General features: G+C 44.3%; 1 protein-coding gene across 1 annotated transcript in view; it reads left to right on the top strand.

Moving 5' to 3' along the window:
- The first annotated feature begins 8,114 nt into the window (after nucleotides 1-8,114).
- Nucleotides 8,115-13,988, top strand: part of LOC116978422 (probable E3 ubiquitin-protein ligase HERC3) — a 36,984-nt gene continuing 31,110 nt past the window's right edge. The window contains exon 1 of the mRNA XM_033029583.1: nucleotides 8,115-8,404. Within this exon, the coding sequence (XP_032885474.1) occupies nucleotides 8,176-8,404 (229 nt within the window). The 5' untranslated portion in view covers nucleotides 8,115-8,175. The remainder of the gene's footprint in view (nucleotides 8,405-13,988) is intronic.

Genomic DNA, 13,988 nt, shown 5'->3' with positions numbered 1-13,988 from the left:
ACATATAAAATCTTAGTATATCACATAAAAACATCATAATTTAAAAAAAAACACAATACATAAGTTAAAAATCCAGATTAAAAGAATGTTCAATGTCATACAACGAGACAACGATACCAGTGTCTCCACAGCTGGGATTCGTAGCATGTAGTGCTAACCCTTATGTTTGACAAGGCCACAATAAGCACATTTTTAGAGTCATTTATCCTGCAAATGAATTTATACATGTGATTATCTTAGGATAGCTTCTAAAGTACTGACTCCTGCAGCCACAAACATATTACTGGCACTACACCATCTAGGTTGCCTTAGCAGTGTTCTCATGGCATTGTTATATGCCACCTTTAGTCTCTGCATACTGGTCTTTCCATAGTTCGACCACAGGTGCGCAGTGTAGAGTGGTGTGCAGTATGCTCGAAATAGCGACATCTTCACCACATCTGCACACGCACCAAATTTACGCAAGAGAATATTCGCCTGTACATACGTCAGTTGCCTATAAATATCCTCATCGTCTGTCATTTGTTCTGTAATAATATGCCCTAGATATTTTACCTTATTACAGACACTAAGATTATTGTCAGACAATTTAAAATCAGGAAATGTTAGACATTTATCCTCTTTGGTTCTACAGATCATAACAGCACTCTAACTAGCATTATATTTAATGTCATGTTCCACACCATACACAGAACATATAGTAAGGAGCTGCTGGAGACCAGCGCTAGATGGACTAAAGACCACAAGATCATCTGCATACATAATATGGTTCACTAAAATATTACCAATCACGCACTCAGTGTTACAGGCTTTCAATTGTTTAGACAGATCATCAATATATAGATTAAAAAGGACTTGGGACAAAATTCCCCCTTGTCTAATACCATTGCTAACCCCAAATGGGGCTGAGACCCTATTGCCCCATTTTATTTGCATAGTCTGGTGGGCATACCAGTAGGCCAGAATTCTAGCAATGTATTTAGGCACCCCTCTTTGACTCATTTTACCAAACAACTTTCTGTGATTAACACGGTCAAAAGCTTTGGAAGCATCATTAAAGCACATAAGGATTGAAGAGTTTTTGCCTCTATATTTGTTTACAATCTCCTTTAGGGCATATATGCATAAGTCAGTGCCATGTTTAGCTTTAAAGCCAAACTGGTTATCTGTGGAGTTAACAAACTCATTTATTCTATCCAGCAGAACTCTTTCTAAAACTTTTGACAATATGCTGGCTAAAGCTATGGGCCTGTAATTATTTAGACTGCCTACTTTACCAGCTTTGTCCTTAATGACCGGCACTAGCAGGACAGACAACATTGAGTCTGGTAACAAGCCATGAATCATAAAGCCAGTAAAACAAATAGCAAGGAGAGGAGCTATCCTCATACTCGCATACTTAAGATGTTCAGCAGAGATATGATCCAAGCCACTTGCTTTGTTGTTGGACAGCTTGTTCATGGCATGATACATCTCATGTGACATAATCTCCATCGAGCCATTACTCTCAATATTGGTCACCCTATACAAGTCACCTTGGACACAGTTGAATAAAGTGCTATAATGTTGTCGCCATAACTCTGCGATATTAGCTGTTCCGGAGTTTCCATCTACAGTGCATGGTAGAGATGTTTTGCAACTGCTAAGAGCTCTCACTTCCTTCCAAAAATCTGTAGCATTGTTACTTAGCAGCTTCTTAGCCATGGAATCAGCCCTCATAGCTTGCTAATTTTTACAGATGAAGCGAACAGCATACTTATACCTTGCATTAGTGAGCTTCTTGTGCTCAAACACAGGCCCCTGTCTGGGTCTACCTGCCATAGCCCATGATTTGGTGGCTTCACGGGCTTCAGTATGATACTCAGCTACATACTTATTCCAGCCAGGCCTGATGTTATGTGTCTTATTTTTATGCTTGCAGTAGGCCTTACTGCCTACATATAAGGCGCTTACTATATCATTATACATGGAGCAGATATCTCTCCTATGCTTCATATCTTTACAATTAACATTACTACATATTATTGCATCTTTAGGTAGATGAATATTGCTTAAGGATTTATCTGTATGGGCATAATAGGCTAGGATGTCTTCCTTTGTAAGCGTTGTCCAGTTTTTCTGTATTAAAGTTATTTCTATCTCTGGATACCACAGGTATGTGTTCAATATTTATTGTCATAACAACAGGTATATGATCAGTCATTGCTGCCCCGTACAGAATGCTCATACACCCCAATGAGGCATGTGCATCAGCTGTACTAATACAGTGGTCCAGCCATGATGTGGTGCGCCAGGCCTCACTAATATAAGTATAACTATCTGTAGGTAAAAGCACTTTGCTTGACAATATTAAATTATTATCTTGACAGAACTGAGCCATATGATTGGCAAATAATGAGTTTCTATCTGAGATATCTGCATTCATATCCCCAATGACATATACACTACAATAATTATTGTTTTGAATGAAAGAATAGATGAAAGCAAGTCTATTTAAATATTCATCCTCATTCTGATGGCATTCATAGGGTGTATATACATTCAGGATAACAAATTCCTTTTCGTTGTGAGTAAAGTGTATGGCAATGCACCAGTCAGCATCAAGCCGAATCACATTTACTGGTGAGTCAAGCTTCTTGTTCCATAGAATAGCCATACCACCTGGTATCCTACCACTGACTATTCCCATGCCAAGGTCAGTTGTAGACTCCCCAGCCCCATGAAAGTTGTCATTGAGAGAATTGATTTTGTCCAAGTCTTGCTTCGCTAAGAATGTCTCTTGCATACATAGTATGTCACAGTTCTTCAGGAGGTTGTCAACAACTGAGCGGCGAGCTTTATCCCCTGCGCTCTGGCCCAAACACAAGCCATGACAGTTGTACGATAGTACCCGAATGTTCATTTAGCGAGACTAGTGAATGCCCCTAGCACCAGCAGGTACACTCATTCCCCCAGCGGCAGGCGCGGTGCTTGATCCGATGACTCCAACTCCAATGTGACAGCTTGGTTTCCATTTCCAATCCTTATGGCTGGAGTTCAGCAAGAATGATGAAAGGAAACTGAAACTGAAACTGAAAGCATGAGAGGAATGGAGAAAAACACTGGGTGGAATCAGAACCAAAACTCAATTACAGAGCAGGTCAACTCGAAGAGGAAATACTGAAATTTAATATTTTGCTTGATTATAGATAGAATCATAGAGGCATACAGTGTGGAAACAGGCCCATTGGCCCAACTTGACCATGCCGACCAACATGTCCCAGCTGTCTGTTTTTGGCCCATATCCCTCTAAACCAATCTTATCTATGTACTATCTTATCAAATGTTGTTATAGTACCTGCCTCAACTACCTGCTCTGGCAGCTCTTTCCATACACCCACTGTGTGAAAAAGTTACCCCTCAGGTTCCTGTGAAATGTTTCCCCTTTCACCTTAAATCTATGTCCTCTGGCTCTTGATTCCCCCCACTCTGGGTAAAGGGCTGTGCACATTTACTCTCTCTATTCCCCTCATGATCTTATACACCTCTATAAGATCGCTCCTTAGCCTCCCGTGCTCCAAGGAATAAAGTCCTAGCCTCCCCACCATCTCCCTCTAGCTCAGCCCCACATTTCTGAAACAACATCCCTCATAAATATGATCTGCATTCTTTCCAGCTCTACAACATCCTTCCACAGCAGGGTGACCAAAACTGAACACTGCTCCAAATCCAGCCTCACCAACATCCTGTGCAACTGTAATATCTTGTACAACTGTAACATTACATAACAACTTCTATACTCAATACCCTGACTGATGAAGGCCAATGTTCCAAAAGCCTTCTGAACCATCCAGTTTTTAACACCTGCCTTGTCCATTTCTGGTGCTTGATGATACAACTTTGGATAAGTTTTGGTAACCTCTAACTATAATGCTCTGTGTACTTTTATCTTCATTCTGGCAGATGGAAAATAAAACAACTTTTATGATGCTTTTCATAACTAATATTTAAGCTCAATTAAGTAAAGCTTGGTAAAACTGACGAATAACATTTTAATAGTTTGCAAATGTTCAAATATATCAACAGATATAAAAAGAGGTGAGTTTTAACATCTCAGAGAGCTGCGTTCTCACCCTATTCATTTCTTATTTCTTTCAGCATTGATGGCCAGTTCACCTTTCTTAAAACCTGGTCTGCTTGTGAAACTACCAGATAAATATTTTTGTCTGAAGAAGGTCGTAACCCAAAATGTCATGTATCCATATCCTCAGGAGATGCTGCCGGTCCTGCAGAGTTACTCCAGCACTTTCTGTTTTTTTTGTTTTTGTTTACCGGCATCTGCAGTTCCTTGCGTCAAAAAGCAAAAAGTATCAAACAGTAGCTTTAGAATCATAATTATTTCAAAACCTAATCTCTCAAAATGCCTCAAACAGCATCACAGGCATTGACTCAAACACACACAAAAACATAAATGAGTGCAGGTGTCAGAGGTTATGGGGAGAAGGCAGGAGAATGGGGTTTGGAGGGAAAGATAGATCAGCCATGATTGAATGGCGAAGTAGACGATGCGCCAAATGCCCTAATTCTACTCCTATCACATGTCATCTTATGATAAATTATACATAAAATAATAACAGCACAACTGCACTTCCTTAAGCTCCAGTAAATATTGAAGCAAGCCAAATTTTGCAGTGCCTTAAGTTTCTATGTCCATACCAGAATTGTCAGGCTTTAAAATGATGTCTTAGTCCCAATCTCCCAATCTACATCAGTGGAGCACTTAAACTTTTTTCCTGCACTTCCTCTGTAACTGTAACACTACAATGCCTTAACACTCTATTTTCAAAATTGTATATCAGGATTTAAATTCACAGCTCTATTAATACAAGTGTCTAGATTATTCATCTGATAAAAATCAAATTGATTATTGTGCTATGCACATTACAGTGAGGTACAATGAAAATCTTGCTTGCAGCAGCTTCACAAGCTCACACACAAAATCATCAATTATACATAAAATAATAACAGCAAAACTGCACTTCCTTAAATATCCACGAGCTAACGAAAGCCAAATTTTGCAGTGCTTTAAGTTTCCCTAAGTCCATAAATTATCTCTGGCGCTGTATGACAGCAGTTCTACTGCTGTGCCACCGTGCCAAGGAGATGGCAACATTTCCAAGCCGGCCAAGTTATTGATGGGATAATTTTCAATATAATTTATGTCTGACTTGATCTTTGAACAGAATTCAGAGTCAGGCGAATTAATGGCACTAAGATGTCACAATGAATGGAATTGGAATAAGAGACGAGAGAAGATAGTGGAATATCTAATGGCACATGGTGTGCAATGAAAAACAAAAGCGATGGCCCAGTTAACTGAAAGGTCTTCAATCGCCACTCACTCACAGATAGATTACCCACACATGCACACATAATCCCACACAACACATTGGAGAGGCAAGTTTGAATGCCAAAGATTTTCACACTGATTATCTTTCTGTACCATGTCAACATTTTGACCACATATCCTAGTGGTTGCCACATCAGCACCCACCAGATACATTATTCGAGAAATAAATATATACAATATATGATCCTTACAAAAACTCCATCCGACATTCTTGGAGGCCATACCTAAATTCAATACTGTTTACACAAATTTATCCCCCACCCTTGCCATTCATGTGGCCCACTGGCGTGGAATCCCTTCCCTTATTTTTGAGGGGCGTCTCCACCACACCCTGCCCCCCATGTCCAGCAGCAGAAGGACCCTAGACTGTAGTCCTCCCCCATAGGGAGGTCAACAAAGCTCGGCAGACCAAAGAGTGTCTTTCACTAAGTTGATGACCTTCCAGCAGCACTCGATGTCAGTCTCTGAATGCGTCCCTGAGAACAATATGTAAATCAAAGTGTCCTCTGTGCCAGAGCTGTTTAGAATAAATAGTGACAGAGACCCTTGCAAACCTCAGACTTTTTTTTGCAAATCCACTCTCTGCAAAGAGGTGGGCAACTGAGGGCAGCTGGTACTGAGGTTCCGACTGTGCAGGAAGGATCTGACTGGGAGGGCTCCCCTCACTGCCAGCCAAGCCAGGTCTTGGTGCTTGTTGGTGAGTTCTGGCAATGAGGCATTTCGCCAGACAAGCTGGACAATCTGCTCTGGGAACCACACCACAGGATCCATGGTCCTGCAGGATGTTCCATGCTAACCACTGCCCAATGGACTTGTGGTCAAAGGTGTTGGTCCGGAAGAACCTTTCCACGAATGACAGATGGTGCGGCAATGTCCAGCTGGCTGGCACATTGCGTGGCATCTGTGCCAGGCCCATCCTTCGCAACACCGGGGACAGGTAGAACCTCAGCAGGTAGTGACACTTGGTGCTCATGTTCCTTGGCTCTAGGCTCCAAACATGAAGGTGGCCATCAGGGTGAGGGCGACGTTGGGCACGCTTTTACCTCCGTTGTCTGCTGACTTGTGCATTGTGGCCCGTCGCACCCAGTCTATCCTCGACCTCCAGATGAACTGGAAGACAGCCCGGGTGATCCTTGTGGCATAGGAGGGATGGACAGGTCACACTTGCGCCAAGTACAGCAGCCTCGAGAGAACCTCGCACCCGATGACCAATTTTTTTCCCATTATAGAGAGGGAGCACTGCTTCCACAGCTCCAGTTTCTTCCCCACCTTGGCTATCCGCTCCAGCCAATTCTTGTCACACGCCTCAGCCCCCCCGAACCAGATCCCCAGTATCCTCAAGAAGTCAGGCTTGATGGTGAAGGGGACGGAAGATCGGTCGGGCCAATTGCCAAAGAGCATGGCCTCGCTCTTCCTGTGGTTCACCCTGGCTCCCGAGGCCGACTCAAAATGGTCGCAGACGCTAATCAATCTGCGGACTGACCCTGGATCTGAGCAGAAGACGGCAACATCGTCCATGTACAGGGAGGTTTTGACCCATGCCCCCACTGCCTGGCAATGTCACTCCTCTTATGCTCACGTTCTTCCTGATGGACTCCGCAAAAGATTCAATACAACAGATGAACAAGACAGGGGAGACAGGGCAACCCTGCCTGACTCCAGACCTGATGGGGAAGCTGTCTGATTCCCACCCATTGATTTGGACTGCACTACAGATATCGGTGTAGAGCAGTTGGATCCAATTTCTGATTCCATCCCCAAAGCCCATGTTGGAGAGCACGTCCCTCATGTACGTGTGCGATATCTGTTGAAGGCCTTCTCCTGGTCCAAGCTGACTAGGCAGGCATCCACCCATCTGTCCTGCACGTAGGCAATGGTATCTCTCAGCAGCGCCAGGCTGTCGAGATTTTCCTGCCAGGTACAGCACAGGTTTGGTCCGGGTGGATCACCCATCCCAGAGCAGACTCCCTTACACAAGGAGCAGAAAGAACACACCAGCTCAACAACTATCCATCCACCCCCACAGGCAACTCCCATCGCATCTATGACGGAGTCTGCAGTTCCCCTACTGGACTATTGGCTGGCGCAGCAGTACAGTTGCTGCCTCACAGTGCGGACTTGATGGGCCGAAGGGCCTGTTTCCACGTTGCATCTCTAAACTAAACTAAAAGAGGTTCACCTGAATTAGAGTGTAAGAAGAGGCTGGACAAACTGCTGCTGCTTAACAGCGCCAGAGACGCGGGTTCGGTCCTGACTACGGGTGTTGTCTGTACATAGTTTGCACGTTCTCCCCGTGACCCCGTGTTGGTTGACACCTTTCACCCACATCCCAAAGACTTGCAGGTTTGTAGGTTAATTGGGTTCTGTAAATTGTCCCTACTGTGTCGGATAGAACTAGTGTACGGGGTGATTGTTGGTCATGCAGTATCTCTTTCCATGCAGTTTCTCTAAATGAATAGTAAAAGATAGAGTATGTTGTCTGAGTCCTTTTCCCAGAGTGGAAATGTCAAATACTTCAGCTGAGAGGGAAGAAATGTAAAGGAGACTTGCAGGACGAGTTTATTTAAAAAAAAGGAGTGAGAGAGTTGATGGGCAGAAGGAGCAGGGAGAGTGATGGGTGGAATTAGTAGACGGGCAGTGGGTGATTGGTGTCAATGGGCACGGAGGGAGGCACTAGCAAGGCGGAGAGGTGGGGCGATGGGAGGGGCAAGATCCGCTACTTCTGGTCATGACACTGGTGCGTTTCCCAGAGACGGAGTGAGAGTGAGCAGGGACTAGAGGCGAGGATGCTGTGCTGGGGCGAGGGAGCGTCTGTTCGGGAAGCGCTGCTGGGCAGCGGGGATAACCGAGACATCTCTGAACCCACCGAGCTGGAATGTCTACGGGACCGACCGGTGAAGGAGGTTTCGTGCGGGGCCGGACACTGCGTGTTGCTTCACACCGACGGCAAGGTGTACACTTGCGGAGAGAACGATAGCGGGCAGCTCGGGAGGAAAGCGGGCAAGTGTGCCTTGGGTAAGCATTGCCACTGATCCTCATTCACAGTGGGAGAGCGAGGCGAGGGATCTGGCATCTTCGTGGAGTTTCAATGATTTCTGATCCAAACTCTCCAAAGCCGCTGGTGTGACTCGGTGGGTCAGGCAGCATCTGTGGAGGATGTTTCGGGTCAGGCTTATTGTCGTGGGAGAGAGAAAGCTGGAAGGGGGAAGGGGCGGTTGGGGCGGTGAGACAAAGTCTGGCGGCGATAGATGGATACAGGTGAGGGGGTGGGGGAGCTTACAAGTCCGAAGAAGGGTCCAGACGTGAAACGTTGTCTGTGTCCATCTCCCTCCACAGATGCTGCCTGGCCCACCGAGTTCCTCCAGCACTTTTTTTGTGGTTTGATCAAGATTCCAGCATCTGCAGTTCCTTGTGTCGTCAGTCTTGAACCTCATTCTGTTTGGACCAAGATTATTTTTCTCAGTTAAACCCACGACACCTTTCAGGTCGGGACCCTTCTTCAGACGAAGAGTTTGTAGGTTAATTGGCCCTCTGTAAACTGTCCCCAGTGTGTAGGGAGTGGATGCGAAGGTGGAATAACATGGAACTATAGTGTGAACGGGATGATCCACTCGGTGGTTCTTCCATGCTAAATCAATCGATCAATCGAAAAGTCTCGGTTCAAACGCACTTTGCTCTTTGCTCAAGATTCCAGCAAATGCAGTCGCTGTGTCTTTGCTGTTTTACTCTCCTTTCCCCCAGTTCAGAGGAGACTCCTATATTAGATTTTCTGTTCTTCATCTACAGATGCTGTCTCGGGTTTTTTTAACAGCCTTTTTAGTTTTTATTACAGATCTCCACTTGCAATTTAATATATATATATAAACAATATTGAATATATTCCAATTATTTACATATATAATTATATATATTCAACATATTTCCAAGAAGAGAGCTCCAGGTAGAAATCCATGACAATTTAATGCAAGATAAAGTACTCCATATTGATAATTAAATACGGTTCATCCACTTTAACTGCACAGACCGCCCCTTTCCTCTCTGTCCAACTCGAACGACGCAGTGGAAAAATAAGTTTCGTTTCCCGTTTTTGCTCTCCAGCAGGTTGTTTATTTGTAGAACAGTTTCGATTTCCAGAGTGTATCAGTCCTTGGAGAATACAGCTGCTGGTTTACCAAACAATACACAAAGCGCTGGAGTAACTCAGCGGTCAGGCAGCAGCAGCAGCAGCAGCAGCACTGGAGACAATTCGGGTCGAGACCCTTCGGTTTGAAGAAGGGCCCCGACCCCAAACATTACCTATCCGTGTTCTCCAGAGATTCTGCCTGACCCTCTCCGTTACTCCAGCGCTTTGAGTTTCTTTTAAGAACACGTTCAGTAACAGAGATAGAAACAAATAACTGCAGATGCTGGCTAATACAAATAACTGCCTGTCTGAAGAAAGGTAAGTTAACGGAAAGTCGTCTGTCCATTTCCCTCCACAGATGCTGCCTGACCCGCTGAGTTTCTTAAGTAAACTGAGCATTTTATTTCGACCATCTGCAGCCTCTTGTGTGTCCAGATTTTATTGCCTTATTTCCATTTTGATTTATTACTGCCAAGTGTACCGAAGTACAGTGAAATTTTAAATGTTATTCAATTAAATCAGATAATACTATACACAAATACAATCAAGACAAACATAAGTACAATAGGTAGAGCTAAGGGAAAGATACAGAGTGCAGAATATAGTTATTCGCATAGTAGCACATCAGTTCCATAGACAAAGCCCATTGCCAACAAGGGCGAAGAGGTGAATCGGACAGTACCACAGTTTATGGAAGGACCGTTCAGAAGCCTGATAACAGCGGGGAAGAAGCTGCTCCTGGGTGTGATGGTGCGTGCTTTCAAGCTTCTGTACCATTTGTCCAACTGGAGCAGCGAGAAGAAAAGAGCAGGGTGGGATCAGTCTTTGATTATATTGGCAGTTTTTTCAAGACTGCGTCAATTGAGGTATCTAATTATTTCCTGAGAAAAACAAAGTACTGGAGGAACTCAGTGGGTTCGGCAGCATCTGTGGTGGGAAATGGACCACCGACTTCCTCCAACACTTTTATGTTTGGCCCTGTATTCCCACACATTTTTGTGCTCACTCAACTCAACAAGACGGCACAGTGGTGCAGCGGTAGAGCTGCTGCCTCACAACGACGGAGACCCAGGTTTGATCCTCATCTCTAGTGCTGTCTGTGTGGAGTTTGAATGTTCTCCCTGTAACAGTGTGTGTTTCCTCTGGGTGTTGAGGTTTATTCCATCATCCCAAAGATGTGTGGGATCTAGGTTAATTGGCATCTATAAATGTTACCGAGTGCCTGGGGAGTGGATGAGAAAGTGGAATAACATGCAACTAGTGCGAAAGGGTAATCAATGGTCAACATGGATTTGGTGGGCAGAAGGGCCTGTTTCTATACTGTATCTTTAAACTAAACTAAACTACTTGTGTTCAGCTACTGGTTATTATGAGCTGATGCCAGTGTTGAACTGCACATTCTCAGTTATGCCCTCTCCTTGATAGCAAAACCTTCCATTCAGGCAGTGTTGATCCTTTCACACCAGACTCCAATCCATTGCACTGGAAACTGAACCATCGGCTTGAACTTTAATTCATACTAGACCAAGTGCAGACCCGTTGGGTCTGTTACCCCAACGTGCGGTTGTGGGGGGAGGGGGAGGCGGCATGCTGCGTCACACACTAACTACCCCCCCCCCCCCACACTCATGCTAATGGAGGGGAGGAGGGGGGAGAGAGAGAGAAAGAGAGAGAGGGGGGGGGGGGGAGGAGAGAGGGGGGTGAGATGAGGGGCGGGGGAGAGGTGGGGAGCTGGGAGGGGTAGGGGTGTGTGGAGGGAAGGGGGTAGGGGTGTGTGGAGGGGAGGGGGATTTAGGGGAGGGACGGTGCAGGAGGGGATGGAGGGGAGGAGGGGGAGAAAAGGAGGAGAGAGAGAGGGGGGAGAGGAGAGGGATGGGTGAGAGGAGAGGGGTAGGTGAGAAGAGAGGGGGGGGAGTGGAGAGGAGAGGGGGGGGGGGGGGGGAAGAGAGAGTGCATTTTTACTTCAACCCAAACCCAAACAACCATTTGCAGGCAGTGCTTTTTTTAAATCTCTAAACATATTTTCATTTTCAAACCAAATTAAGGGTACTCAGAGTGCTGTAGACATTTGTCAGTGTCATTCAGAGCTCTGATTGAGGCACACCACTTGCAGAGACTGATTGAGGCACACCACTTGCAGAGACTGATTGAGGCACACCACTTGCAGAGACTGATTGAGGCACACCACTTCCTGGTTTTATAGTCCCTCCCCCTCCCTCCAGCAGGGGCAGCAGAGAGAATGGGGGATTTTGTAAAAACATTAATATCTCTGTCAATTTCCATCGACGGGAAAAATCCTCGGCACACATGCGGCGGAGGGGGGCTCTGAGCGAGGTGGCGAAAAATGACAGCCGTAGGTGGCGGCGTACTCTCAGAAATCGCAGCACAGAAAGCCAAAACCGGTCAAGAGCAGACTTTTAGTAATATAGATTATGTACTCAACAGAAGGGTCTTACTGCCAACAGCAGCCTCACAAATATTATTTAATTTTGGTATTTGCTTATTATTGCCCTATTTACCGAGATACAGCAAAGGGTTTTATTTTGCGTACTATCCAATCAAATCAGATAATTACACGTGAATGCAATCAAGCCAAACACAACAGGAAGAAAGAACAGAAAATAATAAGAGTGCAGAATATAGTCTTCAGCATCGTAGCATTACAGTTCCAGAGAAAAAGTCCAATGTCCGCAATTAAGTAGGTTGTAAGATCAGGACTACATTACTAGCTTATGGGAGGACAGACCTGTGCGCCAGTGATATCCCAGCGAGCAGGGCCAAACCCTCCAGCAGGCCTCAAGCCCTTGCCCGCCGTGAACCCAGGACTCACTCACCAAGGATGGAGGACCCGCCCGGCAGGCCCATCTCGCCCTCCATGGACGCTGAACTCGGCCCTGAGCCACCGGCGTTGATGGGTCAACCCACGGAGAGCCAGGGACCGTCGAGAGCATAAACGGCCCCTATGTACACCACCGATAGTGAGGAGGGAGCAGGGCAGTCGGGGAAGGGGCAGGGCCATCGAGTGTTACTTGGAGGGGGAGCCGCCAAGAATGATGGGCAGATCCAGTGTGAAGGGGCTGCCGAGAAGGAAGGCAGGACCCGCCGGGAGAGGAGCTGCTGCCACAGACGGCGGCAGGCACTAGATGGGACTGTTCAGTGAACTCTTGTAGCTTTGTTGGTGCCAGAACGTGGTGACACCTGTGTATTTAGAAAAAATATAATAAAAATATATATATATATTAATACTATAGCACACAGTAATACTGCTGTATGATTTTACGGAGTTGTATGCAAAACAAAACATTTCACTGTACCGACATGTTATAGCAATGTTACAACATTTTGAGATTTTTAAAATCAAGTCTGCAATTTATCCCATCAGATAAAGCATAAAAAGAAGTTTAATTTGACACCTAATTCACTTTCATATCTTCAGTATTAAAAAAGTTATGGTCATTTTCATACTCGGAAATTAGCATCTTGTTCCCTATTGCTTTTGCATTGACTTAACACAAAAGCTGTGATCAAGGACAATCAAAAGCCTATAACTTTCTTAAAAATTAAGAGAACTGAATGACATTTTCAGTTATTGTAGATTGAAGCATTCTGAAACAAATATAAAACTTGGATGGCCTGAAATTAAAGCATATAATTAGTTAATTACCTAATTGCAGTCAATTACAAAATTGACCGTTGTGACGGAAATAGTAATAAACACCCAGACTGCCTTGAAAAGTCAAAAATGTGATTTTGTCAAGATCAGAACTTTAATATTAATGTATTGTATGCTGTAAGCCCGTAACAGATAGGTAAATAAATCACAATTTCTAGCAGTAGACCAAGTCTTTATGGAGAAGATCAGTTGCTAGCTGGTACATTGGCATATCATAATCAGTAGCATCATCATACTCCTCAGATCGTAACCAATAAGCAACTCTGTACACTGTTTTTCCTCACCTTTTCAATTTTGGCATTGTAAACTACAAGGTTTTGCTCTTCAAACCATGCATGACATGCCTTTCTGCCCACTACTTTCCCCATTAAGAATGTCCTGTAGATTCCATTTCTTAAGAAAATGATTTTTTTTAAATAGCCTAAGTATCCAAATAACAAACTAATCCCATTCACACAAGAATTCACTATATAACATGATTTTTAAATCTCACTGTCATGAATTCATATGCCAGATGGAAGGAATTTGATGTTTAATTCCCATAAATTGATCTAGAAACATCCACTCAATATAATCATTTTTTAATTTCTTTTGCACAATACATGGGACTAAAACTGATATTTAGTATAAAAATATTGACTATGGGTAGACAATAACACAAAATATAGACGATTTAGATGCTCTTATGACATGATTGTCCAAAATAAAAGAGCATTTAAATCATCTTGCAATTGGGTTTTTCTGGAACACGATCGATTGGAACGTTGCGGTTGCGGTGAATTTGAACCCCATATCAGCAGGAA

This window comes from Amblyraja radiata, chromosome 1 (assembly GCF_010909765.2).
Source record: "Amblyraja radiata isolate CabotCenter1 chromosome 1, sAmbRad1.1.pri, whole genome shotgun sequence".
NCBI classification, from domain to species: domain Eukaryota; kingdom Metazoa; phylum Chordata; class Chondrichthyes; order Rajiformes; family Rajidae; genus Amblyraja; species Amblyraja radiata.
The sequence above is the reverse complement of the archived record's forward strand: the minus strand, read 5'-3'. Positions and strand labels throughout refer to the sequence as shown.